Here is a 12873-nt window from a genome sequence, read left to right on the forward strand (position 1 = left end):
AACCTTGCGGGATGCCACAGGAGAGGTGCGCTGTGGTAGACACAGAGTCACCACAGTTGACACTGAATGTCCACTGAATGTCCTACCTTTCAAGTAGGATCGAAACCATTTTAGGGCTATGCCTGTAATGCCCACCCATCGCTCTAAACGAGAGACCAGAATTTCATGGTCCACTGTGTCAAAAGCACCTGTTAAATCCAGAAGCACAAGGACCACACAGTCACCAGTGTCTGTTGCTAAAAATATATCGTTAAAAACTTTTATGAGAGCAGTTCCGGTGCTGTGCATAGTTTTAAAACCAGATTGGAAGGTTTCAAGATTGTTGTGCTCATCCAGCTGTTAACTGGTTGTAAACTACCTTTTCAAGGAGTTTCGATAAAAAAGGGAGCTTGGAAATACGCCTACAATGTGCTGGATCTGCATGATCCAGTCCAGGTTTTTTAATTTGTGGTTGCGCTACTGCGTGCTTAAAATTTTCAGGAACCATTCCTCAAGTAAGGCTACTGTTCACAATTGTAAGTACAGAGGGGCCATTGGGGGAAAAACCTCTTTAAAGAGTCAGGGGGGTAAAGCGTCATTTGGCGACTGCCAAACAATTTGTTGTAATGCAGACAGCGTAACAGGTTCAAATTTATTAAAAGAAAAAGGGGCAGTGCAGTCAGCAGAGAGAGACGGATCATACGTTGAGGGTGTGATATGAGCTCTGATAGTATTGATTTTGTCAGTAAAGAAATTTAGGAATTGTTCACAGCCGGGATCCGAGATATCAGCAGTTTGCTGAACGTTAAGAACAGAATCAGTGGTTTAAAATAAAACATGGGGTTTGCAATAGTTTGCCATAATGATTTCAGAAAAGTACTTTATTTTAGCTTCTTTCAGGGTTGTTTGATATAGGCACCAGCAGTCCCTTAATACTTGGAGACAGACATGTAATTTGTCCTTCTTCCATTTGCGCTCAGCCCTGCGGCATGCACGTCTGACAGTGCGAGTCTTGCCATCTAGCCAGGGTTCTTTTTTTTCCTTGGGCTGTCTAAATTTTAGTGGAGTGACTGTGTCCATCACCATTTGACAGGTAGAGTCAAACCATTAGCTGAAGCCCTCTGGATCACTTCTCATAGAGTCCAATAGGACGCGTTTTTGGCTAAAGGCGGATGAGAATTTAACAGCAGTGGAAGGGCTAATAACTCGGCAGTGTTTAGCAGTGGTGCAAGGTTTAACTGTATTATAGGCCAAGGCAGTGTCAAATAAAACAGGCTTGTGGTCAGAGAACACTGGGTCACAAATCTGCACGTTCAGAACAGACAAGCCAAATGATAAAATAAGGTCCAGAATATGACCGCGTTTATGTGTGGGGCCAGTTACAGATTGTACAAGATTAAAAGAGTCAATAAGGCTTAAAAAAGCCTTGGCCATTGGTTTGTCTGGACAGCACACATGGATATTAAAATCACCGACAATAAGGACACGGTCATATTTAGGTAGGATTTCTGCCAAGACATTCATTTTAGAAATCCTTGTTATATTTGGGAGGCCGGTATATCACTGCACACAGCACAGTTTGGGAGCGACTCAGTTTGAACAGGCTCAGTTCAAAGCTAGTGTACTGAGGCAAAGACAATAATGTTAACTGTCTACATTTATGGACCTTATAGATAGTTAATCCACCTCTTGCACTCATGTGGCAAGAGTTCAGACAAGATACTTGACTCACCAGCAGTCAACCAAGTCTCGGTCACTGAAAATCCAGTACGTGAAGAAGTCCTTTAGGATGAAAGTTTTCTTGGCTAGCGATCTAGAGTTGGCCAAACCGAACCTGGCAGGAGCAGGCAGGTCCACGTTGTTGGTTGTACAAGAGACCCGACACAGAGGCCGCACGTTCCGTAGATTCGCCCTGCCTGGTGTTGGCAGGCCTCGGAAATCCCCGAATCGTACGGCCGAGGGGGACCGCATGATACTCCGATACTCCGGAGCAGCATGCCAGGTATATTTTTATCTTCATCATTTTACCGCTACGTTTCCCCCTGCAGCTGTAACGTTTACGCCAGGGATGCGGAAGCGTGTGTTGGCAGAGGTATGGTGGGATCCCTGATAGAAGTGGCGGTAAAGTTTTGTGGCCATCGTGGTCTAACTTTATAAAGTCCTTGGCTGAAAGTTGAAGATCCAGTAAAGTTTGACGATCGTATACAAGCAGGGTGCTGGCACTTGGAGTAATCAAGGTTAGGAACAGCATGAGTTTACATACACATAGCGATGAAAGACGGCAGTCCGAAGACACTGGCGCCATCTTGTTCATCTTGTGCTGATAATGTGATGTGATCTTCCATGACAATAATCTTAATATGAACGTGTCTCTTTAGCTTAAACTTTATTATAGTAAATGTATGACGACTAGTCATATCTGTTGGGGATAAGGCTAAACTTGGAAAGGTCTAAGCTATAGTATCACAGGAGTGCTTGTTACAATGCAGCCCTTGTCTTTCATACTCTGGTTCCTGCAAACAAGTGACAGAGATAAAAAGATGTAGGAAGGCAAGGGTGCGCAGAGATATGGTAAGAGAGCCAGACAGAGACACAGGGAAGGTGAACGTGCATGCAAGGGCAAAACAACAGTGATCTCACACCACTGCTGTTTTTAAAGTGGGCCACTGACCAAGTCTGTCAGAAAACCTGAGGTACAAGTAAAACAAAGCAGGCCTGACTTGTCAGAGTGAATGACTGTCTGTCTTGTTCCCAGGAAAGGCCATGCCAGCAAGGGTCTCTGGCATGGCTTATCACCCCTCTCTGTTTAGCTCATAAGGGCCAGACACACTTTAAAATGAGCTTGTTCAAGCAAATGACCTCTCATAGTGGAAGCATTCATGAACTCAAAAAAAGTTAAATACAATCCTTAATTTATGTTGCAGCGAGCTTAAATAATGTAGAAAAAAAAGATGAAATAATGCACTTTATCTTTTGATTTTGGACTAACATGAAGGGCTTTAGTTACTGTATGTTTATGGAAACCAGATAGGAAGTTACCTATTTTATATTTGACCAGCATTTACCATCCAGGTGAGTCTTCCCTACCCACTACCCAACTACAAGTTTAAATAAGGGCTTTGCCTTTGCAGGCGTTGTGTAAACATCCCATCTGACAGCTCTCTCTGAGACGAATAGGACAGTGGAAGCTTCCCGGGCAGACCATGTAAACACTGTTAGACCAACTGTTTCAAATGCAGAGGTTTTCCAACAGCACTTTCAAACCAATTTTTCCTCCTCATCTTAGCAAGGCTTTGTTCTCTGCCCCCTAATCTTTTGAAATGTGAAATTGGGTCTCTCTCAGAGGGATAAAGTGTATTGAGAAGCCAAAGCTGATCAGCTCTCGACAGCATGTGACAAAGCCACACATTACACTCTAAGTAGGGCACGGAGAAAAGAAACTGAATCTTGCCGTGCCTCTTATACCATCTAATATAGCATAATCAAAGACATGAGGGCTCCCTCTTTAGATACTCTATAGGCTGTTAGCTGCAGAGGACTGATTAGTATACTTGAAATTCATTGAGGTCATTTTAAAATGAATATTGATAACTCACAACAACATATGATGAGCAAGAATATAGTTAACTATAATCTCTACGGCCTTTTGTTATTACACGTTATCTATTTTCATGATTACCAACCATTTTACAGTCAGTTGATATATTACAGATTAATTTCAGAAATAGTGAGAAGCCTGCTTCTATCCTGCTTTAACTAGAGTGCCATAACTACAGCTCTGCCTTGTAGCTCATTTAATGAATTAATCAGTAACAGTTACAGTCTAATTATTCTTACCTTTGACTGCTTATGGCATTATCAGGGCATATGAGAGTAAGTTAGGGTGAGATGAAATGACAATATGTTGCAAAGGGTATAGTTGGGACAATATGCTGACTTTTTTTTTTAACTGATCTTTGCCGTGATAGTTAATGAAGGACAATGAAGTGTAAACCTTCACCAGGGCTGCACAATCAGATTCCATCCAGCAACAACTGGGTTGGAGTGCTGCTAACACTGAGTAAACTTCCCTTGTGATTTGATTTAAGTCATCCCTTTGAATTTGTTCCCAAATTTAACTCATTGTTGTTGGTCAGAATCTGTTCTTTGGCAGTTTCTCTGGTAACACAATATAGAGATTTCTCAAGGGGAAAAAAGAGAATAGACCATGGCTGAGATTCAGGAGCACACCTTCCTCTTCTTCAGCCTTATTATATGTTCAGACAAAAAGCAAGGCAAATGTCTGCATGGCACAATTACATACAGAGTCAATGCAAAGATGCAAATACACATCCGGGGAGTTGAAAATGTTTCAACACTTGTGTTGTGAAAGTCTATCAGCATTGAGATTCTCCCAACATGTCACCAAGAATCAGAAATGGAGGACAAACTTATTGTCACCGTCAGTGGGCACCTTTGCATATCTTTACTGTACAGAGACAGAACATTTCAGCTATTGCTTGTACTTTACAACGAGCAAAGCTAGCACTCGCATTAACTGCCATATATTACTCCCATTGGCTGTTAAGGGTGAATACTTGCGGGTTGCTAAACAAACACTAGGCAAAAGTTTTCTTTGCGTTTGGTCTGAGCACACCTACAGTATTGTCAACCGAAATACACGGGGCACAGTTTCAGTTGATTGTAAGTGCATGTTGCGGCAAACGTGTCTCTGCTGCGGGCATGTTGTGACAGACGTGTCACGCTGTGTCCGTGCCCCATGTATTTTGGCCGTGAGAACTGGTATCATGCGCCGTATGTCAAGTGGAGATGGGCTGAAGTCATTGTCCCATTAAAAACTCTTGTTTGTGCCTTGTTGACTGATGTTAAATCCAATGTGGCTTGAGAAAAAACACTCAAATGTGGCTTTGCTTAATACTTTAAACACAGAACATGCTGCTGTGTGGAGTTCTTGCTCTCTTTATACCACACTGTGCTACAACTAATCTTGGATAGACCAGTTAACAGTTAAAAACAATGACTGGAAATGGTTCTTTACTGAAACTTATCATTGCAGTTACCGGTACACTTTGTTTGCTAATGGTAATGTTTGCCAGCTTGTCCACTCACGCTAACCCTACCCAAAACCTATTATTACCTATACTAATTGTATTTTAGTAGGCTACATGAGACATATTTTATTTATTTATTTATATTATCTAATGAGCAGCCAAGCCATTGAAAGCTTTGTCTGTTGTGATGTTTATTATCACAGTGTCTAATGCATTTTACTGCCTCTAATACAACTTTAACAATGGAGTTATACATATGCATGTCTGGCAACTTAGTTTTAAGTGAAGTGGTGCAATAAAAAACGTCTGATCTTCAACAGCTCCCAAAGGCTGAATCTTTATCACAACGATTACTGGGAGCACTAAAACATCTGCACACATGTTGGCTTTTTGTGCTGGAGAAATGGCTCCCAGCTATAGTGTAAGAGAGTTGTAGAGTGTTTAATGAATGATTATTGCAAGGCACACAGCACAGCAGATACAACATTGAGTTAAACAAAAGGTAAATCTGCATTATAAAGATTCTAAGAATCTCAAAATCCTTATTTCTCTCAGACCAGATGCAGCCTTTCGTAGTCAGGACACAGAAAACACAACATGTTTTTTGCATTTGCTAGGTCATTTATTCCTCAGCATTAACAATAAGTTCAAGAGAAACTTCTTCTCTCCCCGCTACAGTGGTGGGTTATAAAAATAACTTATTGTGTATGACATTCCTCATTCTTCCCCTACACACTCTGACTAAATATTTCTTTGATTTTCTGTAGCTGAATCAATTGACCCCATGTGTTACAGGGACTTTCCACACTTTCCGTCACACTCAGAGAATGGTTAAGTACTGTATCCCCCTCCCTTGTTGCCCCTCTCCTGTCCTCAAGCCAAGGAAGCAGCCGCTGCCCACCAACACCCCCTGTCACCAGCCCCCCAGTGAGGTCACCACCACCATTACCTAATGCTTTCATGTAGCACAGAACTCCCCACACAAAAACACAGAGGTTCTTGTATGTGCTCTCTTGACAGGGCCTGCCCAACACCTGGTTTCAATAACCATTCAAGTGGGAAAGAATGAATCTTGCATCCACTTTGCTTTGTTTGTAAACAGAAATTTAGGCTGACTTTAAAGCAGTTCCATTCTGATTACTTCAGATGTCTGACAAACATGAAAGAAACTATTGGAAAAACATGATTGTGTACTTGAGGAGCTCTTTGCTCCCCTGGGTTCTACATATTTCAAATTCATAAGTCCAGCAATAACAGAAATGACCATGGCAAGCTTTTCATTTTCCTCTAAAACAGAAATACCTTGGGTGAATGCCTACAAATGATCCCTGTTTTCACAGAAAATGTGAAATATTTTAAGCGCTTCAGAATTTTCACACACTGCTCCAAATGTGCCTCTATTGCCGTCCCACCCATGTGTCAGAGCCTCTCCTAATATTATAAAGATTTCGTCAAGCTTCCTGAACAAAATTTGAAAAAAGGACACATTGTGTTAGTTCACAAAACCCCCCAAACAAAAAGCTTACTGTACCTCTCTGTTCTGGTCTGTACACACTCCCAACATTCATACTGGGGTTTTCAATGGCAGAGTTTGGAGAATTTCTGGCTGGAGGATTGGGCTGCAGGAAAGGAGGCTGGGGTCTTCCAAACGGAGGAAACTGCTCATACTGAGGGCTCCTGACTGGTGGTTGACCAGCTGCTCCTGTCCTGTCCTGGCCCCCGGCCTGGTTGGCATCGGGGGCAGAGACAGCAGGAGCAGAGTCCTCATTGTATAGGCTGTGGGTGTATCTGCGGTCCAGACCATCAGCAAATGGTGGTTGGGCAGCACGCACCACAGGATTGGGCCCATAGCCATAAGACTGGTAGTAACGGTAGCTATCATCAGTAAAATCAGTGGGAGAGCCTGGGAGCACTGGGGCCAGTCCCCCTCCGTACCCTCCTCCAGTATACCCTCGCCCAGCACCATAACTTCCACCGCCATACCCTCCGCCGCCAACAGGTTGAAATGGTGGCTCGTAGCTCCTGACCGGTCCCTCAACAAAACTAGAGTCGTAAGGTACTGGTTGGAAAGGAGGCTGTTGTGGAAATGGGTTCTGTGGGTAGGATGGTACATCATAAGAAGATGAAGAAAAGAACGATGATGATGAAGATGAAGAGCCTGTGGAGGGCCTAAAGCGAGTGTTAGAGGATCCCTGGAACTGGCTTCCCCCTGTGCTGCTTGCAGTTTGTCTCCAGTTATCAGGCACTTGCCCAAAGCCAAAAGGATGCCTTGCCTGCCCACGGACTGTCTCAGAGGATCCTCTTGATGGAGCCTGTCGGCGGACATTGCCTCCCTGAGGTCTACGTGAAGAGCGTGGACGAGCGTCTGCTACAACCACCCTGGGACTTCTGTCCTGGGCCCCCGCCCCAGCGGGGACGTATTCAGCTCCACTGTTCAGCAGGCTAAACACCTGGCCATTGTTTTCCCACTGAATCACCTGCCTCCATGGAGTGGCAGAACTGTCCTGCTCCTGGCCTCGACTCTGGCTCTGCCCCTGAGTCTGTGTGGCAACCTGAGCCTGCCCCAAGCCCAGCAGGATGAATACCAAACATGCCACAACAATAGGCAACATACTGGCTCCAAAGACGCCACAGCTCACCACAAAGGAAAAATCCTTCCAGTCCACCAGCAGTTCACACTCAAACTCAAACCACCTGTAGGTCTGTCAATAAAACACGTGTATCCTCCTCCCGCGGGTGCAGCTTTGTTGTTGTTGAGACAGATGCAGGGTTGAAAGGCACGCCTGTGGTTGAGTGCATCTGCAGGTCTTCACTGCCAGCAGTAGAGGAGGTTCAATATTGCATTCAGGAGCAATCACACCCAGGAGAGTGAAAGTGGGCTTCAGAAGACCCACCGGTAGTGTTAACGTCTGTTAGTGCTATGAGAATATGTCCTGAGTTCTTGTCGGTCTGCTGGCTTGCCTGTCAGTAGACTGAGCATTGCTCTCTGCCTTCTGGAAAGAAGTGCACTACAGGACTGCAAGCTGCTATTTGCCTGATTGCTTACAATGGGCTGTGAAAAAAACTCAAACTTTTTTTTAAGAGGTCCCACATGGCCCTAGTGCTAGTGATGTTTCCTGGCCTGCAGCAGCAAGGGCTTCATGAGGTTTCCAGAGTAAACATTACCATCTGCAAAAGCATTCAGACATGTTACACATCTCAATTTCAATAGCTTGAATTCCTTTCTCATCTTGTACAAGCATAGATAGGGACAACATAACTTTGCTTTTTACACAGGTGTTTCAAAAGTTTGTTATGTTATTGTTTTGCCTTTAAGTATTAAATAAATACAATAGTTATGCACAGATGGGAAATAACCTAAATGGTAACATGGCACTAGAACCAATAGAACAATAGACAACGTGTTCTTTTAAAGTGGATCCTTCGGCAAAATATTGTATAGAGCAATGCTGAAATATAGCAAAGCATTTTGAGTGGCATATGCACCAACAGTAAGCCTTTAATAAAGATGCGCTGTCTGTCAATATTTAATATTACTTAACATGAATAATATAGTGTAGTCTCTACAACACAATCCACTGTTTATGCAGTGGGTTTGTCAGCCAATGTGGTATGTATCCTCCACCCTAAGAAATATCAAACTGAGGTCAATTAGGAAAGTTTTCAAAACCCTCCTCCCACCAAACACAAACGCGCGCACACACACACACACACACACACACACACACACACACACACACCCCTCTGTGACCACCTTTCTCCACCCCTCATTCCCCTTGTTGCTTGTAGTACACTGAATGCACAAAAGACATGCATACATGCAGAGCTCACCAGCAAGACAACAATGTGTGTGCTGTTGTCTGTGAACACCATCAAAGCACTGTTGCACTTTGAGACCCTCATTTACGCAAATGTTCTGAGAGACAAGTCATTAGTAAACACATTCATGTGGGATTCGAAACAGCTTGGTTACTGCTTGCCTTGACAGAGTGCATGCAGACAGAATCAGATTTCCCACTGTTATCAAAGTCAGCAGTTTGCAAGGTATTTTCCTTGGCATGTCTTACATTGCCAATGGCCACAATGTGCCACAGACCAAAGAAAGGACAACATTACTCCAGGGCTGTGGCAGTCAACATTGCTCTTCTGAAAAAGGATACAGAAAAAAAAACAAAAACGGATGCACACATGCTGATTTCAGTGTATGTCATCTCCTACAAACAGACAAATGCACTGTAAAGAGAAACCCCATTATGATTCTTTCTGCACAACAGAATGTTGTAAGAAGTCTTTGGGGGAAATGGCTGTCTGACCAGGAGTGTAGGAGTGTTACACTGATATACAGTATCTATCACATCTGGGTCTACAGACATAATCAGCTTCCCCTTAATTTTATACAATGACTCAAAACACATTTCTAAAGGGCTGATACATTCACTGTACTACCATTGACTTTAGATTGTATTTTCCTTCTATTTTAAAACGAGCAATTTTATATTTGCCAGTCAACAGCTTATTTAAAAGTTACATCACAGAAACAGTATAATCATTTGTGTAAAATGTGTATGTCAGCCTATTTAAGAAATGCATCATTCTCATACAAAATACTAGATAAAACTTTCATTTGCTGTTTGATATTTGAATTTGGAGAGGTCAACAAGACCACTTCAATGCTTGTACTGTATATTCAGGCATTCAACTTCATCTTTTCACCACAACTAGCATCTATTGTATTTCCAATTGACAGGGCAATGAACTATATGTTCTTATTTTATTTTATTTGATTTTTTACTATAGCCTTACAGTGCGTGGATCTTTTTGCAGTGTTACCTTATGAGGGGATATTACTTGTGCAGTGACACAAAATGGAGAAATTCTTTGTGCAAGAAAAGTGTCAGATTCTTCTGAACTTACACTGTCCCACTTTGTTTAGTGCTTTTTTTTAAAGCCAGGATTCTTTTTATATTTGGATCAGTCTTGTTTTCATCTCTTACTCCTACATTTGTATCACATGCCCTTAGACTTTTTTGGGTTATATTAAGCCTGAGGTTTTTCTTCTTAATTACAGATTGATCCCAGGGGATTTTCCTCAGAGACAGAAATTGCTGATTTAAACAGGCAGACCAACATAGAGGCTCAGAATGCCTTGAAATCCTGTCACTGAGACATTCCACAGAGATTAGTCGAAGTTATGAGGCAAGGTTGGTTGTTTTTGTGTGACTGCTGTGTGCGTCTCCTGTCTGCTGGAAACACCATGTACTCTGTGAAGTTTGGTGAAAGAACACATTGATCTGAGTGACTATGCACCACAGGAGGAAAGCCCAGGGAGTAAGCATCCTGCTGAGAGCAACCTTTAGCTGCACAGAATCAGAGCTCAGGATGCTCTTATATACTTAGAACTATATTCATCCCCTGAGTCAAGGTAGATAGTAGATAGAGGTTCTCATATATGATGTTACAACAGACTTATCAGTGTTCACTCCAGAATTGAGGACAGTATTTTGGGCAATGATATAATAAGTGCAAACTAATACGATGTGTTTCAAACCAAACTGTGTCCAGGTTTCGCGTCCTATAAGGAAAAGTCAAGCTCTTTTCAATTCCAGCTTGGCTGAATAAGTCTTTACCTAAAAACTGGGACCAAGTTTTGTCAAACTGACAAAGGTTTTTAACTGATAAATGTTTCTTATTCAGGCCAGATTTCTGTCAAAGGGATGCCTCTTCTCCATGGAAACAGATAAAATCCATGCTAATTTTGACAGCTGACAACACAAGATCACATAAAGAGATGACATTGCCTAATTATGGAAAAAAAAAATCTCTTTTCCTCACAAGAAAAAACTCTTTTAACCTCGCAGCTGTCAGATGTTGCAAGAGTTGCGTTTTGCAATATACTTATGGGATCCTTCCTTATTCCAAAAGGAAATTGTGTGATATACAAATTGAAAGATAGATGAAGAACATACAGAAAAACTGCTAAAGTTAAATTGGCTGCCAGTGTGGAACAGCTCCTATCCTGCACATACCAAATAAAGCCTGCATTTGTGTTAAAGGATTTAGAATGGAACAATGCATCTATGGCTCAGCAAACATGATGTTAGAAACTGGGACTTCTTAGATGGCTGGATGTGTTTATTCAATGTCAGACATGATGATAAACCACTTCCTGAAGTCGGTTAAGAATCTGACACGTTCAGCATTTTGTTGTCCTACAGCTTCCTTTCCCATCTGTAATCTGCTGGAGAAACATTAAAAGATTGCTGTGACTGCATTTTCTGTGGAACATTTCCAGCTATTTTGCAAAAAACAAAATTTTGGGTCATGGTAGGGATTTTGTTTTATTACTATTAAATCCAAACATGAAGGAGTGTGTCTTTGTTGTTTGGTTAGCATTGATTCGATCTGTAGGTGTTAAAATAGGTCAGTTCAGTTATTCAAACACTGCTGCGGTAAAATGAGTGCAGCAAAAGCATTAGGTATAATAATACAGCAGACATTTTGTTTACTGACTTACTGCACTATATCTAAGACATAAAAACACAACCATGGACACAAAAAAGATATAATATAGACCTCAATCTAGTAAGCACTTTATGATTGCAACAGTCATAAAGAGAGATTGGCGGCAACGCTGAACAACAAACTGTGTCTCTGTAGTGTGACCCTTTAATAACTGTTGACTCTGGGGGAACACATCAGATCCCTTGTCTTTCATCTGCTTTATTCTACACCATCTCTAATATTAAGTAATCAATTCCATTCCCAACCCTAACTTCCACTTCACCATTGCAGAGACAACAGCTGAGGTTGGCGATTGCAAGCACATTTAGTCATACAGTTGGAGCAGTCAGCCTTTGAAGTACCCACCTGCTTTCCATTAATTTCATTTTCATTCAAGGAGAGTCATCAGGCACCTGCACTCTGTTCTTGGCTCAGTATCAGATACTGTGAGACGAAACGATAAAAATGCCTTCAATCACAGGATCATTTAAATTTTTTTTTATTCTTAGCACAACACCAGAATGAACCTTGTGATCTTCCTTTTCAAAAGACACTAAGATAATGGTTCTTTTTTTTTCACCTTAAGATGTACCACAACAGAGAATAATCTTCCTTGTATTTTTTCTTTTTCTTGGAGCATATTTGTAATGTCTTAAAATGTGATTACACAACAACAGTACTCACTTATGGGGTCCAAAATGCATGCTGTGAATATGTGTAATGACTAAAGTTCAACATTACAAGATACAGTATGAGATAACAAGCTTGCCGCTAAGACAATTAGGATCTTGTTAGACAATAACACTTGCATCATAGTATAAATTAAAGCAGCATATATCATTTTGCATTTTGCCAAGATGAAAATCCGCAGTTTCTTTATATGGTGTTCTCAAGTCAATTAAATTGGGTCTGTAACTTCCTCCCTACATATTAAGATATAAGCACCTAACTTGTTTTGATTGTTCCTGGTGGGATCGTTTTGGACACAACAGAGCTCCCTATGTCATTCACATTCTTCTGGTAACCAATTGGATTATCAAGGACGGTGGAAACAGGGAGTTGTGGAATTGGAGAAATTACTGGGTGTGTTGTGTTGAATCGGGGCGGCATTAGCTCAGTCTGTTCAGACTTAGCTTGGAAACTGAAAAGGTTGCCGGTTCAAGTCCAGCATGAACCAAATGCAGAATGTGTGTCCTGAGCCACTTCCCCTTTATAGTCCGGCTAGAAACTGGAGGGTCCACAGATATGGAGGATGAAGAGTTTCGTAACAAGTGGCTGCCCTTCCCATAGTGTTGTGACGTTGGGTGGGGAGTGACGTGATTAATGTTAAACTCTGGTTAAG

The 12873-nt window shown here is 41.9% G+C and overlaps 1 protein-coding gene across 2 annotated transcripts in view; it reads right to left on the minus strand.

The window, feature by feature from the left end:
- Nucleotides 1-12873, minus strand: part of loxl1 (lysyl oxidase-like 1) — a 130800-nt gene that overhangs the window by 19590 nt on the left and 98337 nt on the right. The window contains exon 1 of one of the 2 annotated variants that reach the window (XM_038701348.1): nt 6562-8051. The exons of the other annotated variant lie outside the window; for it this stretch is intronic. Within the exon in view, the coding sequence (XP_038557276.1) occupies nt 6562-7642 (1081 nt within the window). The 5' untranslated portion in view covers nt 7643-8051. Of the gene's footprint in view, nt 1-6561; nt 8052-12873 lie in introns of those variants that run through there. 2 annotated transcript variants of the gene reach the window in all.

This window comes from Micropterus salmoides, unplaced genomic scaffold, assembly GCF_014851395.1.
Source record: "Micropterus salmoides isolate LMB-PRFRI ecotype aquatic unplaced genomic scaffold, ASM1485139v1 Ms_hic_scaffold_6, whole genome shotgun sequence".
Classification (NCBI taxonomy): Eukaryota; Metazoa; Chordata; class Actinopteri; order Centrarchiformes; family Centrarchidae; genus Micropterus; species Micropterus salmoides.